Genomic DNA, 21,535 nt, shown 5'->3' on the forward strand with positions numbered 1-21,535 from the left:
CAGTGACCAAGTCATCTGCAAATAGATATAGTTTTATTCCTCCCTTCTAGTCTGGATGATTTTAATGTTAATTGTCTAACTGCCTTCACTTGAGATTCCAGTAATATGTTGAATAGAGAAACAAAAGCTCTGGTTTTTAGGGGGAAAGCTTGGGGGAAGTTTAGGGGAAAATATCTTACACCATCGAGTATGACATCAGCTGTGGGTTTTTCATAGACACCCTTTACCAGGTTGAGGAAAGTCCCTTCTATTTCTAGTTTGTTGATTTTTTTTTATCATTAAAGTATGTTGGATTTTCTCAAATGCTTTTCTAACAAGAGTATCATATTTTCCCTTTTATTTTATTAATATGATACACGGTATAGCTTTTCATAGATTGAATCAATTTTGTAAGCATGGGATGAATTCCACTTGGTTATGATTTATAAGTTTTTTTGTATGTGGTTTGATAGAATTTGTTATTTCTATTCATCAAAATTTTGATCTGGGGCCAGCATGGTAGCATAGCAAGTTAAGCCTCCACCTCTGATACCAGCATTCCATATGGGAGCCACTTGTTCCACTTCCGATCCAGCTCCTGGGAAATGCACCTGGGAAAGCAGCAGAAGATGGCCCAAGTGCTTGTGCCCCTGCACCCATGTGAGAGACCCAGAGGAAGCTCCTGGCTCCAGGACTTGGTCCCGCCCTGGCTGTTGTGGCCATTTGGGGAGTGAACCAACTGATGGGAGATCTCTCTCTCTCTCTTTCTCTCTGTAACTCCTTTTTTTTTTTTTTTTTTTTTTTGACAGGCAGAGTGGACAGTGAGGGAGAGAGACAGAGAGAAAAGTCTTCCTTTTTGCCATTGTTTCACCCTCCAATGGCTGCTGCGGCCGGCGGGCTTTGGCCGGCGCGTCGCGATGATCTGAAGCCAGGAGCCAGGTGCTTCTCCTGGTCTCCCATGCGGGTGCAGGGCCCAAGCACCTGGGCCATCCTCCACTGCACTCCCGGGGCATAGCAGAGAGCTGGCCTGGAAGAGGGGCCACCGGGACAGAATCCGGCGCCCTGACCGGGACTAGAACCCGGTGTGCCGGCGCCGCAGGCGGAGGATTAGCCTAGTGAGCTGCGGCGCTGGCCTTGTAACTCTCCCTTTCAAAAAAAAAAAAAAAAAAAAACTTTAAAAATGTTTATTGAACTGTAGTTTTAAAATTAATTCTTAATTTTTAAAAGCTATTTATTTATTTGAAAGAGTTGCAGAGAGGGAAACACACACACACACACACACACACACAGATTTTCCACCTGCTGATTCACTCCCCAAATGGCCCCAATGGCCAGGGCTGGGCCAGGCTGAAGTCACCAGCCAGAACCTCCAGCAGGGTCTCCCAAGTGGGTAATAGGGTTCCAAGTACTTGGGAAACCTCTGCCTGCTTTCCCAGGCAACATGAGCAGGGAGTTGGATTGGAAGTGGAGCACCTACATGGGATGTCAGCATTGCAGGTGGTGGCTTAACCTGCTGCCCCACAACACTAGCCCCAATTCTTTTTATTTCTGTAAGATTGATAAATGTAAATAATTTCCTGTCTCTCTGAAAGATTATTTATTTGAAAGAATTACAAAGAAGACAGAGAGAGAGAGACGGATCTTCCATCCCCTGGTTCACTCCCGAGATGCCGGGGAAAGACTGAGTACCAGCGAATGTAAAAGAGTGTTCTATCTGGAAAGCTCAGGCCTGCCCTAAGGGATCGCCTTGGTTGCTGCACTGAAAATACAGACAGGGGAAGAAGGGACAGAGACAACCAGGAGGCTATACCAATCCCGGTGCTAGAAGAGGCTGGCGTTGGTAAAGAAGCGGTCGGATTCTCCTGGACTGAAGCCCAAGAGCCAGGATGACAAGGGTTTTGGGCGAAATTACGGGAAGAACGGAGCTGTCGCTTACTGAGCGAGGACTAGGAAGGGTGGATTTTGGAGGGTACGGGGTATGGGAAGCTCAGTATTAGACACGTGGATTTGCTACCCACGGATATGGGGTGGGGGGACGCCGAATAGGCAGGCGCGTACACAGGGCGACGTCCCGTGCTGGAGGCGGACTGGAGTTGTAACCTGGCGTCCGCGCGTGAACCGGCCCCGCGCTGCGGTGGCGGGAGCGGCCCGGGAGCCGCTGCACACACTTGCGGGATCAGGCCGTGCCCGCGAGGGGCGCGGCGCGGTGCGGGTCTCGGCCTTGGGTCACTGGAGGAGGTGCGGGGCTGCGGGGAGGCCGGGGCACCCGCGTCGGCCGCGTTTGCGGTGTCTGTGGCGGAGCCCAGGGGAGGAGCTGGCCGGGTGGCGGTAGGGCTCCGGGGACACGGCCTGGCGCTGGCAACGGAAGCCAGAGGAGCGGCGGAGAAAGGACAGGGCGTGAGGCTGTCGGCCGCCGGGAAAGGGAGGACACCGCTTCCCAAGTTCGCTCTTTATTTCCCTTCAATGCCCGCGGCCCTCACAGAAAACGCCCGCAAGTCCGCGGCTGCCCCAGACGGCGACGGAGGCGGGGGCTGAGGACCACGCCCAGAGGGGGCGTGCCCGCGATAACGGCGTCACGAGGAGGCGGGGCTGTTGGGGACGCTCCGCCCCCTGGTATCCTGGGCTGGTGCCGCAGGCGCTGCCCTCGGGGCGCTGGGTCCCCTGCCGGCCGCCTCCGCCGCCGCTGTCCTCAGGCCAGCTGGAGCAGACCGCGCTCGGCCAGCAGGCCCTGGGTGCGGTTGTAGACGTCCTCCAGGGTGCCGGCGGCTCGGGCCAGCGCCGCCCGCGCCTCCGCCTCTCTGGCTCCGGGACACGCCAGCTCGAGCAAGGCGCCGCGACCCGGGAGCGCGAGGAACGCGAGGCGGGCGGCCTGGCGGACCAGCCAGGGGTGGTGCGGGGCCAGGGCCGTGCCGTAGGCGTCGCCGCACTGCACTCCAGCGTCAGGGCCTTCGAGCGCCCCGGTGGCCACGCGGTGGAGGCAGAGTTGGGACCAGCGCAGCGCGCGGTGCAGCAAGAGCAGCGTCCGGGAGCCCGAGGACCGCGCCGAGTCCCCGGGTTCGGTCCCCGTCCGCTCCAGCAGTCCGGTCCGCTGCTCCCAGGCCGCCATGGTCACCAGCGACGAGTAGTGCGCGGCGTGCGGGCCGTGTACCCGAGCCTCCAGGGCTGTCACCTTGGCGAAGGCCTCGCTTATAGCGAAGGCGAAGATGGAGCCGAGGGGAGTTAGGAACCTGCGTGTTTAGTGGTGGGACAAGGAAGACGATCTGAGAGAGCGCCATGAAACCCCGAGGAGGGAGGCGCTGGCTGGGGGGCGGGAGACCCCTCACCTGAGTAGTTCCCTCCATCCAGCCAAGTACCGCGACAAGGCGACATCCCCTTCGGGGATCAGACTGGCGCGGAAAGGCCGCATCATGCGGCCCAGCATCCCGTTAGGGCCCAGGCACGGAGGCTCTTCTCGTTCCGAGGCCACCTGGGGGCCCGATTCTCTCCGGACCTGGGAGTGGGCAGGAGAGGAAGAGGGCTTGCTTGGCACTCAGACCCGTGCGGCTCGGAGGAAATTGTTCTGGCGGTCTAACTGGAGATGGGTCAGAGGGGGAGGCCCCTCAGCCTGGCTCCATCTCCCGCTATGGAGGGCCTCACCTGGAGCTCCTGGATCCCGCCCTGGCCCGGGCGTACCTGCACAGGTAGCCGTGCCTTCGGAATGCAGGACCGGACCCCGGGTCTGCACCCCGAGAGGATACCTGGGGAAAGGCGAAGTGAGTGGTGAGGGCGCCAGAAAGAGACTTGGACACCCGCCCCTGCCCAGGCTTGGACTCCCCGCTTCCTCCCCGGGCGGGTGAGGGAAGAGGCCACTCACTGGATGCCGGACCACTGAAATACAGCAGGAGCAGCAGTGCCAAGGCAGCGAGAGAAAGGGCGCCGCGGGACCAGCGCCGCAGGGCGGGTGGCGGCAGCGCGACCCCCATGGCTGCTGCTGGGATCGCCGCCCCCTCTCCAGTCCCTCCGACTCTAGGAGCGGAGAGAAGCCCTCAGGGCACTAAGGCGCAAATGGTTAATAATTAACCTACTAAGGCCCCCTTCTCGCTGGCCTTCGCCCCCGGAGGGCAGGTACCCCGGGGCGAGGGACCACAGGAAGGGGATTTGGGGATTTGGCCCCACCATTCCCTTCCCCGAAGGGCCGGCTTGCAGGTGCAAAGCCTGGGCTACCCAGCCGCCCCTCCCATGGAGCCGCTGTGTGGGCTGTCAGTTACCGCTGGGTTTGAGTTTCCCCCACTGTAAATTGACGATAATAATAGGTACTTTGCAAGCCTCGCCTGAGGATTAAATGATAATGTATGTGAAAACGCCACACATGGAAAAGCTGACCACAATTGCCCCATAAATCTCACTAGGGTCGGCAGAGGTTGGGGGTGGGGCCAAGGAGGCAGGAACTCCATCCTGGTCTTCCCTGTGGGTGGCAGGGCCCAAGTATTTGGGCTGTTAGCTCATTAGCAGGGAGTTGAATATGAAGTGAGCAGCTAGGACTCCAGTGGGTGCTTTGAAAAGCCATCACAAGGGGTGGCTGAACTTTTTGTGACTTAATTTTTTAAATTCCAGACAGGCTCCTCAGTCATGCATCGAATCCATCTTTTTTTTTTTTTTTTTTTTTTTTTTGACAGGCAGAGTGGACAGTGAGAGAGAGAGACAGAGAGAAAGGTATTCCTTTTGCCGTTGGTTCACCCTCCAATGGCAGCCGCGGCCAGCGCGCTGCAGCCGGCACACCGCCATGATCCGAAGGCAGGAGCCAGGTGCTTCTTCTGGTCTCCCATGGGGTGCAGGGCCCAAGCACTTGGGCCATCCTCCACTGCACTCCCTGGCCACAGCAGAGAGCTGGCCTGGAAGAGGGGCAACCGGGACAGAATCCAGCGCCCTGACTGGGACTAGAACCTGGTGTGCCGGTGCCGCAGGCGGAGGATTAGCCTAGTGAGCCACAGCACCGGCCGAATTCATCTTGTTAACAACCTCCACAAGTCTGGCCCCGTGCCACATCTCCAGAACACAAAAGCGCTTCACAAAATTTGTCGTCTGCCTCCCCACTGGGATGGGAGCTGTGGGGAAGACAGGGATCTTTGTTTTTCTTGGTTGTCTGCAGCACTTAGAATGTTGCTTGGGCCAAAGCACACTATTGCTAAATAAGTAGGTACTGAAGAAACAAAGGAAGGTCAAGTCCCATGTAGCCAGGCTTGTTGGCTTTGTAAACTAGGAGTCCACCTGGTGGTCCCGGGCGGAAAGGCATCCCAGGGAAGGACACAGGGGCACAGAAACAATGGCATTTGTTCTGAGGGTGCTTAGTCCCCTATGAACCTCTTAGAGTTGCCTTTTTTTTTTTTTTTCCGGCAGAGTGGACAGTGAGAGAGAGAGACAGAGAGAAAGGTCTTCCTTTGCCGTTGGTTCACCCTCCAATGGCCGCTGCGGCCGGCGCACCGCGACTGGCGCACCGTGCTGATCCGATGGCAGGAGCCAGGTACTTCTCCTGGTCTCCCATGGGGTGCAGGGCCCAAGTACTTGGGCCATCCTCCACTGCACTCCCTGGCCACAGCAGAAAGCTGGCCTGGAAGAGGGGCAACCGGGACAGAATCCGGCACCCCGACCGGGACTAGAACCTGGTGTGCCGGCGCCGCAAGGCGGAGGATTAGCCTAGTGAGCCACGGTGCTGGCTAGAGTTGCTCTTGTCTCTCCTGATCCTGCAGGGGTCAGGGCCTCAGTCCCCCAGCTCCTGGATTCTTGCCCTGTGCTCACTCTGAGGCCCCCTCCCATGCTGGAGGTCCCTGGGTTCCTCCTGGTCAATCTTGTTCCTGGGAGTGTTAGGTAGGAAGTCAGATATGAGCTTATACGTGCATGACAAAGGCCTAAGGAGACTTCTAGGTCCAGCATATGCATCTCAAAGTCATCCCGATAACCTGCCAGGGGCAGCCCATATCTGCACTTCAGACATCCTGCCCATCCTTCCTCTAACTGGGTGACGCCAGCCAGGCTTTCTCCTGTCTGATAACTTCAGGGGTAAAACTCAGAAAGAAATTTTTAGTATTTACATCCAAAAAGTCCTTTGTTCCAGGAGGAGAAGATGTGGGAAGACAAGACCCATCCCCTTAAAAACCTCCGGCCTCAACGGGACTGCGCGCTCAGCCCTCTGCCTCTCTGCTGAGCTGCCCGCCTGGCCTCTACAGGTGTACTCTCTCCACTCAACCAGGTAGCCCCGCTCTCCCCCAGTCTGAGCGACTGGGCACTCTCTCTCAGGTCCTGTCTGGAGAGGCGCCCATCCATTCTTACGGATGTCCCTGCCCTAATAAACCTTGCTATTTGCTTTCGACTTACTCTCTGTCTCCCGCCTGAATTCTTTCTTGTGCAGACAAGAACCCTGCAGTTCTCTGGTAACAGGAGGATTCCCACAAGATCACTTCCATCCCCAGTCCTGGTCTCCTCTCCCATGGCTGGAATGTTTCCCTGCTGGCTATGACCTTAAGGCAAGTCACTTGTCTTTTTTTTTTTTTTAATTGGTTGATTCCTTTGTTGACTGCTTTGAAAGGCAGAGCAACAGAGAGAGAGGTCTTCCACCCACTGGTTCACTCCCCAGATGGCTGCAACAGCCAGGTCCGGGCCAGGCCAAAGCCAGGAGCCAGGAATTCCATCTCGGTCTCCCACATGGGCCATCCTCTGCCGCCTTCCCAGGCAGGTGAGCACAGAGCTGGATGGGAAGAGGAGTAGACAGGACTCCGATCCGGGCTCCTGGCATCAGAGCAGCGGCTTAACCCGCGGTGCCACAACAGCCGCCCCGCCCCTGTTCCCTCATCCACGAAGCAGGAAGAGTAATTCCACGCCCAGTTTTTTTTGGGTGAGGATTAAAGACAACAAACGCTAACCACAGCCCTTGGCCTGCAGTCAGCTGTCTCCAGGACTCTCCCTGACCCTCCTCCCCTACCTTTGCAAGCTTCCGCCACCACCCCCTCCCCCTCGGAGAGGGGAATCAAGTGTGCAGGCTTCCCGGAGCAGCTTAGTTTCAGGTATCACTTAAGTCCGACGGTTTTTCCGTAATCAGAACCTCGGTGCGGGCGGATGGAGCTGGCATAAGCCTGCCTAAGGGGCCTGGCTCACAACAGCCGCAACATGGAGCAGGGCGCTGGACGCAAGCCGCTGCTGCCGCTGCTGCTGCTGCTGCTGCTACTGCTGGCGCGGACGCCCTGCAGATGCTCATGGGCAGACGGGCTGAGCGACTACACAACGGTCATCCAAGTGACCAACGGCGGCCCCTGGGGCGACTGGGCCTGGCCTGAGATGTGTCCTGAAGGGTACTTCAGCAGCGGCTTCTCGCTTAAGGTGGGGGAGGCTCAGGCCTAGCGGAGGTCCTGCAGGGGAAGGAGAGGCGCAGGGCACAGGGCGCAAGGCGCGGAGAAGAGCCGCGCCCTGACTCCTCGCCCGTTCAATCCCGGCCGCCCAGGTGGAGCCCTCTCAGGGCCTTCCCGGCGACGACACGGCTCTGAACGGGGTCCGGCTGCACTGCACGCGGGGGAACGCCGAGCGCAACACGCATGTGGTGGAGTCCCAGTCTGGAAGGTGAGGCAGGGGCCATGGGTATGTCCCTTACCCTCTGCTAGACGCCCCCGCCCGCCCTCTGCATCCTGGAGCCCCTGGCTGGAAAAGTCCCAAGGCTTGGGTCGGCCTGGGGGTGGGTAGGGCGCGCCCGCAGTGCCCGCGCGTCTCCGCTTCCCGTGCAGGTGGGGCGCATGGAGCGAGCCGCTGTGGTGTCCTGGCGGCGGCTTCCTAGTGGCTTTCTCGCTTCGCGTGGAGCCATCCACCACTCTCGGGGACAACACGGCAGCGAACAACGTGCGCTTCCGCTGCTCAGACGGCACCGAGTTGGAGGGCCCTGGCCAGACCTGGGGGGTCTTTGGAGACTGGAGCGGCTCCTGCCCCAAAGGCGTGTGCGGCTTGCAGACCAAGGTCGAGCGGCCGCGCGGCCTGCGCGACGACACCGCGCTGAACGACCTGCGCCTCTTCTGCTGCCGCAACTGACCACCAGCGCCCCCTCCCGGGCCCGGAGGGTACTCCCGCCTGCCGCTATTAAATCCTCTGTCTGGGCTCCGGTCTGGTTTGTCGTGAGGAAGGGAGGGAAGCATGTGCCCCGCCCCCCAAACCTAGCACGAGGCCAGGCCTGCTCTGGGGTTTGGTCTCGCGGGTGCATGGCTGGCTGCTGAACGTTCCAGATCCAATGTCTGGGAAACCGTGTTTAAACATGCAATATTTAAAAAGTGAAGCAGGAATCTGCCTTTTTACTGATTTATTTGTGAAGAATCTAACAATCTCTCCCTTTTTAAAATACCTATTGGAGCCAACGTTTTGGCATAGTTGATTAAACCACTGCTGGCAATGCCAGCATCCCATATGCGTGCCTGTTCAAGTCCCAGCTGCTCCACTTCCTACCCAGCTCCCTGCTAATGCACCTGGGAAAGCAGCAGAGGATGGTCTAAGTGCTTGGGCCCCTGCACCCACATGGGACACCAGGATGGAGCTTTTGGCTTCTGGCTTTGGCTGGCACAGGCCCATTGGGGATTTGGATAGTGAACCCAATGGAAGATCCGTTTCTCCCTCTCTCTGTAACTCTGCCTTTCAAGTAAAATAAAATAAATCTTAAACAAATAAGTAAATAAATATGGGCTGGCGCTGTGGTATAGCAGGTAAAGCTGACACCTGCAGTGCCAGCATCCCATATGGGCACCAGTTCAAGTCCCGGCTGCTCCACTTCTGATCCCTGCTGTGGCCTGGAAAAGCAGAAGAAAATGGCCCAAGTGCTTGGGCCCCTGCACCTGTGTGGGAGACTGGCCCAGCTCTCGATATTGAAGCCATTTGGGAGTGAACTAGCAGATGGAAGGCCTTTCTCTCTTCCTCTGCCTCTCTACCTTTCAAATAAATAAATAAATCTTTTTTAAAAAATAAATCAGTCTTTAAAGGGAGGGCCAGTACTGTGGCACAGCGGGTTAAGCTGCCACCTGGGATGTCAGCATCCCATGTCAGAGTGCCAGTATGAGTCCCGACTGCTTTGGCTTGAATGCAGCCCCCAGGTAATGCGCCTGGGAAAGCAGCTGAAGATGCCTCAAGTGCCTGGGCCCCTGAAGCCCACATGGGAGACCCGGATGGAGTTCCAGGTTCCTGGCTTCGGCCTGGTCCAGTTTCGGCTGTTGTGGTCATTTGGGAATGGAAGATCCCTCTCTCCCTGTCTATCACTCCACCTTTCAAATAAATAAAATAAATTTTAAAAAAGGAAATAACAAGCTGTCGCAGGATTCCCAAGCCCCAGACACTCCTTTCACGTGGCACAAACTGAGTCGGGGAGGAAAGCTCAAAGCAGTTTATTCCAGAGAGCCGGGGCAGAAGCGGGCGGGGCCGGGGGGCATCCAAGAGCCAGCAGGTGCAGGGCGGCGTGGATGTGGCCTCAGTGAACTTCCTGCGGGAAAGACAGAGTAAAGATGCTGCCAGGAGCAAGCGGGTGCCCAGTATGACGCCACCGCCCGGCCGTCCCACCTTCTTCCGGCAGTCGCCACAGAAGACACCAATGGTGGCGTTCACCAGCTGCAGCCCGCACAGCACGATCTCCAGGCACGAGGCGGCCACCAGCAACGAGAACAGCGTCACGTTCCAGGGCACCACGCGGGGCGGTGACTCGCACAAATCCCACTGAGTATCGTTGAGCAAGTAAGAGCCTCTGGGGGCGGGGCGGGGCAGGGAGGCATGACGTCACTAGTGCGTGGGGGGGCCGCGCATGCGCCCTAGGGGGTTGGCCCACGTGGAGCTAGCGCCGTCGAAGCCGCGGCCGACCACGTGGGAAGGGCGGGAACGAAAAGGCCGCAAAGCCTTACCCGGTCTCTTGGAAGTGGTAGTCCCACTTGCCGTCTATCAAACATTTGGGTCCGTTTCGGAGCGCAGTTCCCGACACTGAGAGGCAGTAGATAGCCCCAAGCACCCCAATCGCTGAGGAGAAGACCGAGCTCAGCATCTGGAAGAGGGGTGGGGAGTGAGTGAGGCGAGGAGCGCCCTCCTGGCGGGCCCGCCCCTCACAGAACCGCACGTCGCTTGAATCTGGTTAGAAATACATTTCCCGTCAAGCCCCGCGCTGGGAATTGGGCTAATCCTAAGAGGCGGGGTCGCTGAGGTTCATGGGAGTTGTAGTTCCCCTCTGGTCAGGGTCGCTGAGGCCTGAGATTTGTGGGTTCGAGGGGAGGGTGCGATGGACCCTGTTGGGCCTCCGCAGAGGGCGTCATGCAACTAGGAATTCTGTTGGGCGTGCTGTGTGGCTCTGCCAAGGCGAAGTCAGAGTCCGGGTCCTGAGTTCCTTCTTCATTTGAATCTTACCCTGCAGCGGTTCCCACAGCAGCCTGCGCCACAGCAACCCTTGCCTCCTGCCCGGACGGCTGAAATCCCTGGACACAGTATCTGTGGGACAAGAGTCGGTGTGATAGCAGTCCCCGCAGATCCCCAAGGCCTTCCTTGCGTCAGCGCGCACCTCCTGCAGGAAGCTACCTGGGATCCCCTCAGCCCTTTGGACTACAGAAAGACCTTATCACCACTTCTCTTCCAGCTCTGTTGAGCGCTACCTCAATCTATCATTATTTATGTGCTTACCTTATCTCTGTCCGTACTGTAGCCTCCTAGAGGGTAGGGTCCAACATCAGTATAGTCTCCACAAGTCTCGGCACATAGTAGGTGCCCAACTGGCAGTCAGGAGGCCTGCTGTTAAGGCCAACCCTGGATTACTTCACGCTTTATGAATTGGTTCATGTGTCTGGGACTCAGTTTTGCCTCGTGTAAAATGGGTGTGCAAGACCTACCTCACGGGGCTATGGTCAAGATTGAATCAGGGCTGGCGCCGTGGCTCACTAGGCTAATCCTCCACCTTGCGGCGCCGGCACACCGGGTTCTAGTCCCGGTCGGGGCGCCGGATTCTGTCCCGGTTGCCCCTCTTCCAGGCCAGCTCTCTGCTGTGGCCAGGGAGTGGAGTGGAGGATGGCCCAGGTGCTTGGGCCCTGCACCCCATGGGAGACCAGGATAAGTACCTGGCTCCTGCCTTCGGATCAGTGCGGTGTGCCGGCCACAGCGCACGGCCATGGCGGCTATTGGAGGGTGAGCCAATGGCAAAAAAGGAAGACCTTTCTCTCTGTCTCTCTCTCACTGTCCACTCTGCCTGTCAAAAAAAAAAAAAAAAGATTGAATCAGATCAAAGGTTGATCATGTCAAGTCTGACTCAAGAGAATTCTCGGAATCTCTGACTTCCTTCTGTGCTAGGAAGGGATAGTGGTGCGGAGTGGCTGGTGAGCTGGGGCTATGGCAGAGTGTGAAAGAGTGTATTAGCGAATGCTCCGATGTGGAGTGTAGGATTTCCCGAGATTCAGCCTCTGTTTTTTTTCCCCCTCTGTGGTCTTCCTTCCCAGTACACCCAATGCATTCCCTTCCATGATATCACCTGTTTCTCCCGCTAATAGTTGTGTCTAGATTCAAATCTGACTGAGGAGATGTTCATTTGAACATCTTAGTTTGAGCTGAAATTCAGGTAGCCTCAGATCGACTGCACCCTATGCCCCAACTTCAGCTCCCTTTGATTTTCTTGTCTACATCAATGGAAGAATATTCTGCTGGTGACCCAGGCTGGAGAACTTTAATCCTCCTATTTAACTGGCTTCTGATCTCTTTCTCCTTCCTCTTTTCTCATTCAGCACCCCCCCCTCCATGAGGAGACTGTTCTCAGCCTCCCTCCTGGTTCCCATAGCTCCTGCCCCACGCATCCCACACTGCACCACCAGATCCACAGAGCTTTTGCTCAGACCTGTTAGGGTCTCTTCACAGAGCAGCCCAGCAAGGCGTTCGAGGCCCTCACTCCATCTGCAGCGTTGCCTTTGTCTTTGTTTCATGAGGTTCATTGCCAAGGCCAGGAAACAGGAACTTGGTCTGGGTCTCCCACCAGGGTGGCAGGGACCCAGCTAGCTGAGCCATCACCTGCTGCCTCCTGGGCTGTGCATCCGCAGGAAATGGGGATCCAGGGCACAGCCAGGACTCCAACCCAGATACTGCAATATGGGATGCGGGTGTCCCAGGCAGAGCTTTAACCAGAAGACAACGGCCACCCGAAGATTTTTTACTGTTTTTGGTCAAAGTATTTGCTTCCTTTTGTAGTCTGAGCTTCTCTGTCTTGCTCTCTGCAATCTAACTGTCTTAATGAAAAGAGAAAGGCCATCAGAAACACCGAATTCATAGCCTGGATCTGCTCCTTTTTCTTCATCTCCATGGCCACTGGATGGCTCCAAGCCACTGTCCCTCTCCCGGACAACCGCAGTGACCTCTTCCTGGCCTTTCTGCATCTATGGCTGACCTCCCGTCCGTTCTGCACGCGAGGGGCCAAGGGAGCTTCTTCAATCCAGTGCGGGTGTGGAGCCACTAGAGCTCTCACACTGCTGATGGCAGTGACACTGGAGCTCAGTACCGTGTTTGACAGTACGCGGTAGCACCCAGTATTTGCCATTCCACAAGAAGCAGCAGTTTTGCTCCTGGGTGTTTATCTACCAGAAACGTGCACTCACCTGAAGACATCTGCAGGAACCTCTACAGTGGCATGGTCTGCAACAGACCCAAATGTTCGTCAACAGTGGGATGTTAAAAGATTGCGGGGTGGGCCGGCGCCGCGGCTCACTAGGCTAATCCTCCGCCTAGCGGCGCCGGCACACCGGGTTCTAGTCCCGGTCTGGGCACCGGATTCTGTCCCGGTTGCCCCTCTTCCAGGCCAGCCCTCTGCTGTGGCCAGGGAGTGCAGTGGAGGATGGCCCAGGTGCTTGGGCCCTGCACCCCATGGGAGACCAGGAAAAGCACCTGGCTCCTGGCTCCTGCCATCGGATCAGCGCGGTGCGCCGGCCGCAGCGCGCTGGCCGCGGCGGCCATTGGAGGGTGAACCAACGGCAAAAGGAAGATCTTTCTCTCTGTCTCTCTCTCTCTCACTGTCCACTCTGCCTGTCCAAAAAAAAAAAAAAAAAAAAAAAGATTGCGGGGTGCAGTGGGCATTTAGCCTTGACGTTAAAGACACCTGTGCCTCACATTGGTGTGCTGGAGTTTGACTCCCGGCTCCAGCCCTGGATTCCAGCTTCCTACCACTGCTGAGCCTGGGAGGCACAGGCGATGGCTTAAGTACCTGAGTACCATGTAGGAGAGCTGAACTGAATTCCTGGCTCCTGCAGTTGCAGGCATTTGGGGAGTGAACCAGTGGATGAGAGCTCTGTCTGTCTCTATGGGTCTCTCTACCTTTCAAATAAAATAAAAAGAAAAAAAATAACATTGAGGAATGAAGAAGAAATGTACAAATGACAGGACAGCCACACACAATAATAATAATAATATGCATAGTTCTCACAAACAGTATTGTGCCAGAGAAACAAGAAAGACGTATGAGCCCATTTATATAAAGTCTTAAACAGAGTGAACTGGTCTGTGGGGTTAGATAGCAGGCCAGTGGTTACTGCTGATGGTGGTGGTGAGGGGTGGTTCTCAGTCTAGATGCTGTGTACAAGGCTGAGTTCATTCAGTCAAAATTCATTGAGCTGTACACCGAGGATCTGGGTCCTTTCACTCATTGGCCTTTCAATGGTGTACCCAGCCCAGTGTCTGTCTGCTTCAAACTTCACCTCGTGGAACCTCAGCTGCCCCAGCCTGCTGCCCTGTCCTCAGGTGAGGGGAGCCCCTGTTTGCAGTGCCCACACCTCCTTTGTGGTCTGGGTCTCAGCTCAGACATCACCTACCAGTGGCCTTCCCTGCCAATGCCCATGGAGCTCTTTATGATACCACCTGGCTTAATGTCTCCGGCGGCACCGTCTCCTGCCTGAGACTGCCTTCAGCCACTCAGGGCTCGCTCAATACAAGGCCCTGGTCTAGGCATTGGGCATAAGCACCAGCAAGACAGGCAGTCCTTCTCTCATGGCGCTTCCTGGATTGCTCCAGCCTCTCCAATGGGAATGCAAGCTGCGGGGACAGCAGGGACCTTGTCTCTATGCTCGTGGCACAGGGTGACCCTTGAGAGTGGCTGGGCACAGAGGTGGGAGGGCAGCCCTGGGGGTCTCCACGGCAGCAGGCTGGTTAGGTCGCGGGGAGGACAGTGGCGGGCTGGAGGCACTGGTGTGGGCTGGAGGAGCGCTCTGGGAATGCTGGCTACGTGTATAGGCCTCTCAGAGAGGGTTGGCGCGGGATGGAGTAGAGTCCAACAGATAGGAGTCCGCGCTGGAGATGGGGAGTGGGAGGAAGGACGCCAGAGAGTAAAGGGGATGGGTGGTTCAAGGACAGCTGTCCCGCCGGCGCCCCGGCTCACTAGGCTAATCCTCCGCCTTGTGGCGCCGGCACACCGGGTTCTAGTCCCGGTCGGGGCGCCGGATTCTGTCCCGGTTGCCCCTCTTCCAGGCCAGCTCTCTGCTGTGGCCCAGGAAGGCAGTGGAGGATGGCCTAAGTACTTGGGTCCTGCACCCCATGGGAGACCAGGAGAAGCACCTGGCTCCTGCCTTCGGATCAGTGCGGTGCGCCGGCCGCAGCGCGCCAGCCACGGCAGCCATCAGAGGGTGAACCAACGGCAAAGGAAGACCTTTCTCTCTCACTGTCCACTCTGCCTGTCAAAAAAAAAAAAAAAGGACAGCTGTCCCGATGAGCTCCTAGAGGGGTCACAGTCGCCCCCTGAGCCGTGGGGATCTGGGCAGGGACCATCTGCTGTCTTTACCCCAAGGCCCCTCTGAATGGAGAAGGAATTGGAGGTGGGGGTTAAGCAGGTTGGGAGAGCCGTGTCTCCTCTCCCCCCACTTTTCCTGGGGAAGACTGGGGCTGGGAGGGGGCTCATCTGTGCCCCACCGACCAATGGACCGCGCTTCCCAGTGATGGTGAGCACCCCGCAGAGTGGCCTGAGGCTGGGAAGGCCATGTGAGCTGAGAGGAGAGTGACTGACCCGTGATGCCGCCCTCTGGCTCCGCATGCCTCTTGCTCTCCTGCCCTGATAACCTCCCACAGGGCTAGCAACCTGGTAGTCAGGTGCAGCCAGCCAGCTGCTCACCGGTGTGGGCGGACAGGGGCCCTCAGGACATGCTCTCAAGCCGGGAGGGAGGCTCCTGCCTTCCCTGTCCCCTCACACATTCAGCTCAGGGCCTTGGCCCAGGTGCATTAGAGGCACGGTCTGTAGAGTGTTCAGCCTGTCAGGGCAGGTGGGCCCGTTCTTGTTCCCCTCCAAGCCTTTGCCAGCCTCTCTTAGGTAGCCGATCTTTCCCCTCTCCCCCACCTCCCTGTCCTGTTCAGACCCCCTAGGAGCAGCACCCAGCCCCTGGTCCAGGTTCCCGCACCAGTCTTCTCACCATCAGGCCGCCGCCGATGAAGCCAGCCATGAGCCAGACTTGCAAGCTGAGATGGTTGGTCCAAGTGGTCTCCCCATTAGGCACCAGCAGGAGGGCATTGGCCACGATGCAGACCAGGGAGAGGGGGATGAGGGAGAGCCCCACACAGCGGGCACACTTCCCCGTGCACATGGCGAGGCGTCGGCCAGGGCAGGTGGTGAGTGAAAGTGAGCTGGAGGTTTGCGGCTCAGGGAAAACCTGCTGGAGCCAGGGGCAGGAGCAAAGGTCGGGGAGGGGTGGAGCAAAACCTGGCAGGAGCCTCTGATAAGGGCTGGAGGCACAGGACCTGCTGCTGGGGAGGCGGGGGCAGAGGGGCTGCAGCTGCCGGGGAAGGGGAGGATGTGGTGTGGACAGGATGGGAGAGCTTGTCACACAAAGGAAGTTCTTGTGGTCATTGTCCTCTTCCTCTTTGCGCACACGTTTGTCCAGATGGGCTGCTGGGTCCTTACCTGCTTTGCACTTGACTGGCCAGCTGTGTGTCTGAGTCCCAGGGGCCTCACCTGTTGCCTGCTGGGCTGGGAGTGAGACAACAGGAGCAGGACTTGGTCAGCCAGGAAGCACTTATAGCTGTGCAGTGGCCTTGTGTCTGTTGGTGCCGTGGGGACAGTTCCTCCCAGCACAGTGGGCTGTCCCTGTGCCCCCTCTTCTCCAGCTGAGGCCACTGCTCCTTTCTCAGGGTGGGACTTTGAGACGGGAGACCTCACTGATGTTCAGCTCCGGCCTCCAGCCTCAGCGTCTGATTCAGCGATGGCTATGCCAGCACAGCTGGGCCCATGAGAATCCATTTCTGCTTGTTTCACTTTTTAAAATGTCAAGTTCAGTTTTATATATTTTTTTAATTTATTTGAAAGGCAGAGAGACAGAGACAGAGAGAGAGAGAGAGTGCTTCCTTCCTCTAGCTCACTCCTCAAGTGGCCACAACAGTCAGATCTGGGCCAGGCTGAAGCCAGGAGCCAGGAACTCCATCCTGGTCTCCCACATGGGTGGCAGAGCCCAGGTATTCAGGCCATCATCTTCTATCTTCCCAGGTGCATTAGCAGGGAGCTGGGTCCAAAGTGGAACAGCCAGGACTTGAACTGCTGTTCTGCTATGGAATGCCGGTGTCGCAAGCGGCAGCTCAACCCCCTGTGCTACGATGCCAGCCCCAAGAGGAAGACTGGATGACGTCACCAGACTCTGCAGATCCAGCCACACCTGAAGCCTGATCTTCCTTGGTAAGTTTTGATGACGTGAATTGTCATTCGAGTTGTGTTTCTGCCAGCTGCAGACCCAGCTGTGGGTCTCAGGAGCAAACAGGAGCGTGAAGGCCCGCACAGGATGTGGTAGTGCCATGGAGGGGCTGGGGGGGGGGGGCTGCGGGCAGGGCTTCAGAGGGCACGCGATGGCGGCGTCTCACGGGGTGTGGCTTCCAGCCCATGGCCTCCACTGCAGCTGCTCCCAGAGGCCCTGTGCAATCACTACAGGTGTGGAGAGAGAAAACTAACCTCTCCAGGGAATGTCAGATCTGCCGTGTGTAAGGAGCTAGTGTGGCAAACTATGACGGGTTGACCTCTTGATACAGAAAAACAAACTACACCGAAGCCCTGGCGGCTGTTTGCCTCTGACTCAGAGGCAGCTATCGCGGTAACTGAAATTTGGTTTTGCTTCTGTTGTTTCGTTTAATGTTTTTCAAAACAAAAAAAAACGTTTCCACGTTACTTCTGATGCTTCCTGTCCCCTCCCCTCCCCTTTTTTAAAAGATTTTACCTTCTCCTCTGTTTCAGAAGGCATATTTTAAAACTATATTTTATTTGAAAGGCAAATAGACAGAGGCAGACACATAGGCAGAGATCTTCCATTCTCTGGTTCACTCCCCAACTGGCCACAACAGCCAGGGCTGGGGGTACATGAAACCAGGAGCCCAGAATGGAATCCAGGCCTCCCATGTGGGTGACAGGGACCCGAGTACTTGAGCCATCACCAGCTACCTTCCAGAGTGTGCATTAGCAGGAAGCTGGACCAGAAACAGAGCCAGGAGGCAAACCAGGCACTCTGATACCGGATGTGGGTGTCCCAAGTGGTGTGTTAACCTTGGCGCTAAGCACCTGCCCCAGAAGGCATATTTTAAGTCCTAATAGTGGTTAGTTTTAAGTGTATCCTTAGCCAAAGTATCCTTGACCCAGTCACTCTGCCTCTTTCTGAGACCCTCAGGCCGCTGGGCAGGTGCAGTCTTCTTGGAAGGGTTCTGTACAGATAGTTTACCACGCTCACAGCACAAGGACCATGTGACCTGGTGGCCAGAATGGACCGGCTGCTTGCCTCCATCCTTCATCTACCTTATGTCCGAGTCCTTTGCCGTGCCGCTGTGTAGTCCCTGTCACTAGTGGAAGGATGTTCCTCTCACCATATGGGCAGACGCAACAAGGTCCCAGGCGTGTCTAGGCCTTGAGAGGTACTGAATCTTGCCAACATCATTGCCATAAGAATGTGCCCAAGTTCACCCAGTGGTAGAAGGAGGGTGTGTGGGGCACAGGGCTCCAAGATCCCCTGTCAGAGTGCCGGGGTTCGGGTCCTGGTTCCTGCACTCCTGATTCCAGCTGCCTGCTAGCGCACACCCTGGGAAGCAGCAGATGATGGCTCACATACTCGGGCCCCTGCCATCCACGTGGGACACCTGGATTATATTTCCGGCTCTTGATTTGGGCCTGGCCCAGCTCTGGCTATTGCAAGTATTTGGAGAGTGAACCAGAGGATGGGACTTGTGTCAGTCCGTCTGTCTCTCCCTGCCATGTAACTAACTTCTAACTGACTGACCCGGTAAAGTGCAAGAGAAAGGTTTGGATTAGAATCCAGCCTAGGTCAGTTGACTTCCACCCAACCAGTTCACGTGTGAGTGAAATAAGGGCTTGCGCAGTTGGCTCTCTGTGTAGGTTTTGCACCTGCTGATTCAACCAGGAATAGACAATATTCAGCAAAAAAAAAAAAAAAAAAAAATAGTCGTGTCTGTGATGAGCGTGTACGGATTTCTTTTTTCTTGTCATTACTTCCTGAACAATACTGTATGCCAACTATTTATACAGCACTTTGGTTGCATTAGGCATTATACTTTTTGTTTATTCATTGTGGTGTTATAAGTAATCTAGATGATTTAAAGCAGCAGATGGCCTGGGAGCATGTGTGTAGTTCATATGCACACACACTGTGCCATTTTATATGAGGGACTTGAGCACCTGCAGATGTTGGGAGGGGAGGGGCTTCTGGTGCCAAGGCCCTGCAGGTCCCACGGGACAACTGTATTTGTATGTCACTGAGACTTTATGAGATTCCTGGCTCCACAACAGCTGCCCTACACGGACCCCATTATCTAGGTTACGGCTGATTAATGGAGGAACAGGTGGCTGGCCTGCGACAGCCATGGCTCTGAGGTCACTTGAGATGAGGGCTCTGCCCAGCAGAGGTGCCCAGCGACGACTCCTCAGCCAGCCGAATCTGCATTCTTGGGAAATTTGTTGTCGGGGAGGCAACAGAAAGCAGGGTGGTCCCAAACTGAGAGCCGGCTCAGAGAAGGGACCGAGCCAACGCCGCTCAAACCAGGAAGGAGCAGAAGCTGCCGCAAGGGAGTGGCACAGAGAGTGTGGGGGGTAGAGGGCGGAGGGAAGGCCAAGGCCAAGCAGAGCTGGAAGTCGGGCTCCTCAGCGGGGCAGACCAGCAGAGGTGCTGCTGCGTAGGCAGAACTGGTATTGACCTTCCCGGGTGGCTGGCACGTCCTGGACGGTGGACCGGCCCCGTGGATCCGGCCACTGTCTCCACGCACACAGAATGGGCCAAGCCAGCCACATGTTTGAGTCAGAGACAGAACTTGTTTTGAGGATAAATAAAGAGAAGGGGTCAGCGCTGTGGCATAGCGAGTAAAGCCACCGCCTCCAGTCCTTTGGCTACTGGTTCTAGTCCCGGCTGCTCCTTTTCTGATCCAGCTCTCTGCTGTGGCCTAGGAAAGAGGTAGGAGATGGCCCAAGTGCTTGGACCCCTGCACCCGCGTGGGAGACCAGGAAGAGACTTCTGCCTCCTAGCTTTGGATGGGCCCAGCCGCACCTGTTTGGAAGGCCTATCTCTGCCTCTGCCTCTCTGTAACTGCCTTTCAAATAAATAAATAAATAAATCTTAAAAAAAAAAAAAAAGAGGAAAAGAGTTGTGTGTGAGGGATGCTCCTCAAACATGCATTGTATTATTTTTATACAACTCCATATGGATGAAATAATATTAATAATGTTACCAATAGGCCAGCGCCGCGGCTCACTAGGCTAATCCTCCACCTGCGGCGCCGGCACACCGGGTTCTAGTCCTGGTCAGGGCGCCGGATTCTGTCCCGGTTGCCCCTCTTCCAGGCCAGCTCTCTGCTGTGGCCCGGGAAGGCAGTGGAGGATGGCCCAAGTGCTTGGGCCCTGCACCCCATGGGAGACCAGGATAAGCACCTGGCTCCTGCCATCGGATCAGCGCGGTGCGCCAGCCGCAGCGCGCCGGCCGTGGTGGCCATTGGAGGGTGAACCAACGGCAAAGGAAGACTCTCTCTCTCTCTCACTATCCACTCTGCCTGTCAAAAAATAAAAATAAAAAAATAATGTTACCAACACAACACAAAGATTCTGAAAACAAGAGGCTGGCATTGTTGCACAATGGGTTAAGCTGCCACCTCTGACACCAGCATCCCATATCCAAGCAGCACCGTGACTCCCGGCTGCTCCACTTCCGATCCAGCTCCCTACTAATGCTCCTGGGAAAGCAGTAGAAGATGCCCCAAGTGCTTGGGCCCCTGCCAGCCTTGTGGAAGACCAGGATGGAATTTCAGCCAACTGGGGAGTGAACCAGCTGATGGAAGATCTCTACCCAGTCCTCGTAACTCTGCCTTTCAAAAAAAAAAAATGTTTTTTTTTTAAAGTTCCAAACACATGCTGTAAAAAACAGAATATTCATGTAAATATATTTTTATAGATTTATTTATTTATTTGAAATGCAGAGTTACTGAGAGGCAGAGGCAGAGAGAGGGAGCGAGGGTGGGGGGGAGAGATGAAGTCTTCCATCTGCTGATTCACTCCCCAAATGGCTGAAATGACTGGAGCTTGGCCAATTTGAAATCAGGAGCTTCTTTTGGGTCTCCCACATGGGTGCAGGGGACTAAAGACTTGGGCCATCCTCCACTGCTTCCCCAGGCCATAGCAGAAGCAGAAAGCTGGATTGGAAGTGGAGCAGCCGGACTCAAACCGGCGCCCATATGGAATGCCGGCACTGCAGGTGACAGCTTTCCTGCTTCACCACAGTGCTGGCCCCTCATGTAAATATCTTAAACTCTTCTATGAAAAAATTAATTGAAATATTACAAGTGTTGGGGCCAGCACTGTGGCACAGTGGGTTAAAGCCCTGGCTTGAAGCGCCGGCATCCCATATGAGCGCCAGTTCAAGTCCTGGCTGCTCCTCTTCCAATCCAGCTCTCTGCTATGGCCTGGGAAAGCAGTGGAAGATGGCCCACATCCTTTGGCCCCTGCATCCAAGTGGGAGACCCGGAAGAAGCTCCTGGCTACTGGCTTTGGGTCAGCGCAGCTCCAGCCGTTGTGGCCATCTGGGGAGTGAACCAGCAGATGGAAGACCACTCTCTCTCTCTCTCTCTCTCTGTAACTCTGTCTTTCAAATAAATAATTAAAGAAGAAATATTACAGGGCCGGCGTGGTGAAGCAATGGGTTAACGCTCTGGCCTGAAGTGCCAGCATCCCATATGGATGCTGGTTTGAGACCCGGCTGCTCCACTTCCAACCCAGCTCTGTGTTATGGCCTGGGAAAACAGTAGAAAATGGCCCAAGTCCTTGGGCCCCTGCACCCATGTGGGAAACCTGGAAGAAGCTCCTGGCTCCTGGCTTCAGATCAGCACAGCTCCAGCTGTTGCAGCCATCTGGGGAGTGAACCATCGGATGGAAGACCTCTCTCTCTCTCTGCCTCTCCTCTCTCTGTGTAACTCTGACTTTCAAGTAAATAAATAAATCTTAAAAAAAAAAAAAAAAAAAAAAGGCCGCCATGTGTCACTAGGCTAATCCTCCGCCTGTGGTGCCGGCACCCCAGGTTCTAGTCCCAGTTGGGGTGCTGGTTCTGTCCCGGTTGCT

General features: G+C 56.1%; 3 protein-coding genes and 1 long non-coding RNA gene across 4 annotated transcripts; 2 read left to right on the top strand and 2 right to left on the bottom strand.

Annotated features, from left to right (window-relative positions):
* Nucleotides 1–766: 766 nt before the first annotated feature.
* GLTPD2 (glycolipid transfer protein domain containing 2) lies at nucleotides 767–3,951 on the bottom strand. Its single transcript, XM_070061295.2, is given in 4 exon segments — nucleotides 767–3,206; nucleotides 3,303–3,469; nucleotides 3,616–3,734; nucleotides 3,737–3,951. Coding segments are annotated over 4 exon segments (1,029 nt in total). The 5' UTR covers nucleotides 3,942–3,951; the 3' UTR covers nucleotides 767–2,668.
* A 2,643-nt stretch (nucleotides 3,952–6,594) lies between these two features.
* On the top strand, nucleotides 6,595–8,947 carry VMO1 (vitelline membrane outer layer 1 homolog). The gene is made up of 4 exons (XM_002718826.6): nucleotides 6,595–6,688; nucleotides 7,052–7,329; nucleotides 7,451–7,566; nucleotides 7,728–8,947. The coding sequence occupies exons 2-4, from the start codon at nucleotides 7,120–7,122 to the stop codon at nucleotides 8,023–8,025; spliced, it is 624 nt and encodes a 207-aa protein (XP_002718872.4). The 5' UTR covers nucleotides 6,595–6,688; nucleotides 7,052–7,119; the 3' UTR covers nucleotides 8,026–8,947.
* A 396-nt stretch (nucleotides 8,948–9,343) lies between these two features.
* On the bottom strand, nucleotides 9,344–15,738 carry TM4SF5 (transmembrane 4 L six family member 5). Its single transcript, XM_002719003.6, has 5 exons — nucleotides 15,369–15,738; nucleotides 10,360–10,440; nucleotides 9,867–10,003; nucleotides 9,532–9,712; nucleotides 9,344–9,454 (listed from the first exon to the last, which is right to left on the bottom strand). Exons 1-5 carry the CDS (start codon nucleotides 15,537–15,539, stop codon nucleotides 9,443–9,445), a joined length of 582 nt encoding a protein of 193 aa, XP_002719049.1. The 5' UTR covers nucleotides 15,540–15,738; the 3' UTR covers nucleotides 9,344–9,442.
* Nucleotides 15,739–15,857: 119 nt separating this feature from the next.
* LOC149121230 (uncharacterized) lies at nucleotides 15,858–19,575 on the top strand. Its single transcript, XR_016224258.1, has 2 exons — nucleotides 15,858–16,621; nucleotides 19,379–19,575. It is a non-coding gene; the product is annotated as an uncharacterized LOC149121230 (long non-coding RNA).
* Nucleotides 19,576–21,535: the final 1,960 nt, after the last annotated feature.

This window comes from Oryctolagus cuniculus, chromosome 17 (assembly GCF_051225735.1).
Source record: "Oryctolagus cuniculus isolate XC-2025 breed Fujian yellow rabbit chromosome 17, ASM5122573v1, whole genome shotgun sequence".
Lineage (NCBI taxonomy): Eukaryota > Metazoa > Chordata > Mammalia > Lagomorpha > Leporidae > Oryctolagus > Oryctolagus cuniculus.

Bases quoted from the DNA above. Each gene is read 5' to 3' on its own strand.
- TM4SF5 (XM_002719003.6), bottom strand. From the start codon at position 15,539: ATGTGCACGGGGAAGTGTGCCCGCTGTGTGGGGCTCTCCCTCATCCCC. The intron at 10,004-10,359 runs GTAAGATTCAAA...CCCCTCTTCCAG, and splicing joins GCTGTGGGAACCGCTGCAGG to ATGCTGAGCTCGGTCTTCTC. The intron at 9,713-9,866 runs GTAAGGCTTTGC...CCCCGCCCCCAG, and splicing joins TACCACTTCCAAGAGACCGG to AGGCTCTTACTTGCTCAACG.
- VMO1 (XM_002718826.6), top strand. From the start codon at position 7,120: ATGGAGCAGGGCGCTGGACGCAAGCCGCTGCTGCCGCTGCTGCTGCTG. The intron at 7,330-7,450 runs GTGGGGGAGGCT...CCGGCCGCCCAG, and splicing joins GCAGCGGCTTCTCGCTTAAG to GTGGAGCCCTCTCAGGGCCT. The intron at 7,567-7,727 runs GTGAGGCAGGGG...CTTCCCGTGCAG, and splicing joins GTGGAGTCCCAGTCTGGAAG to GTGGGGCGCATGGAGCGAGC.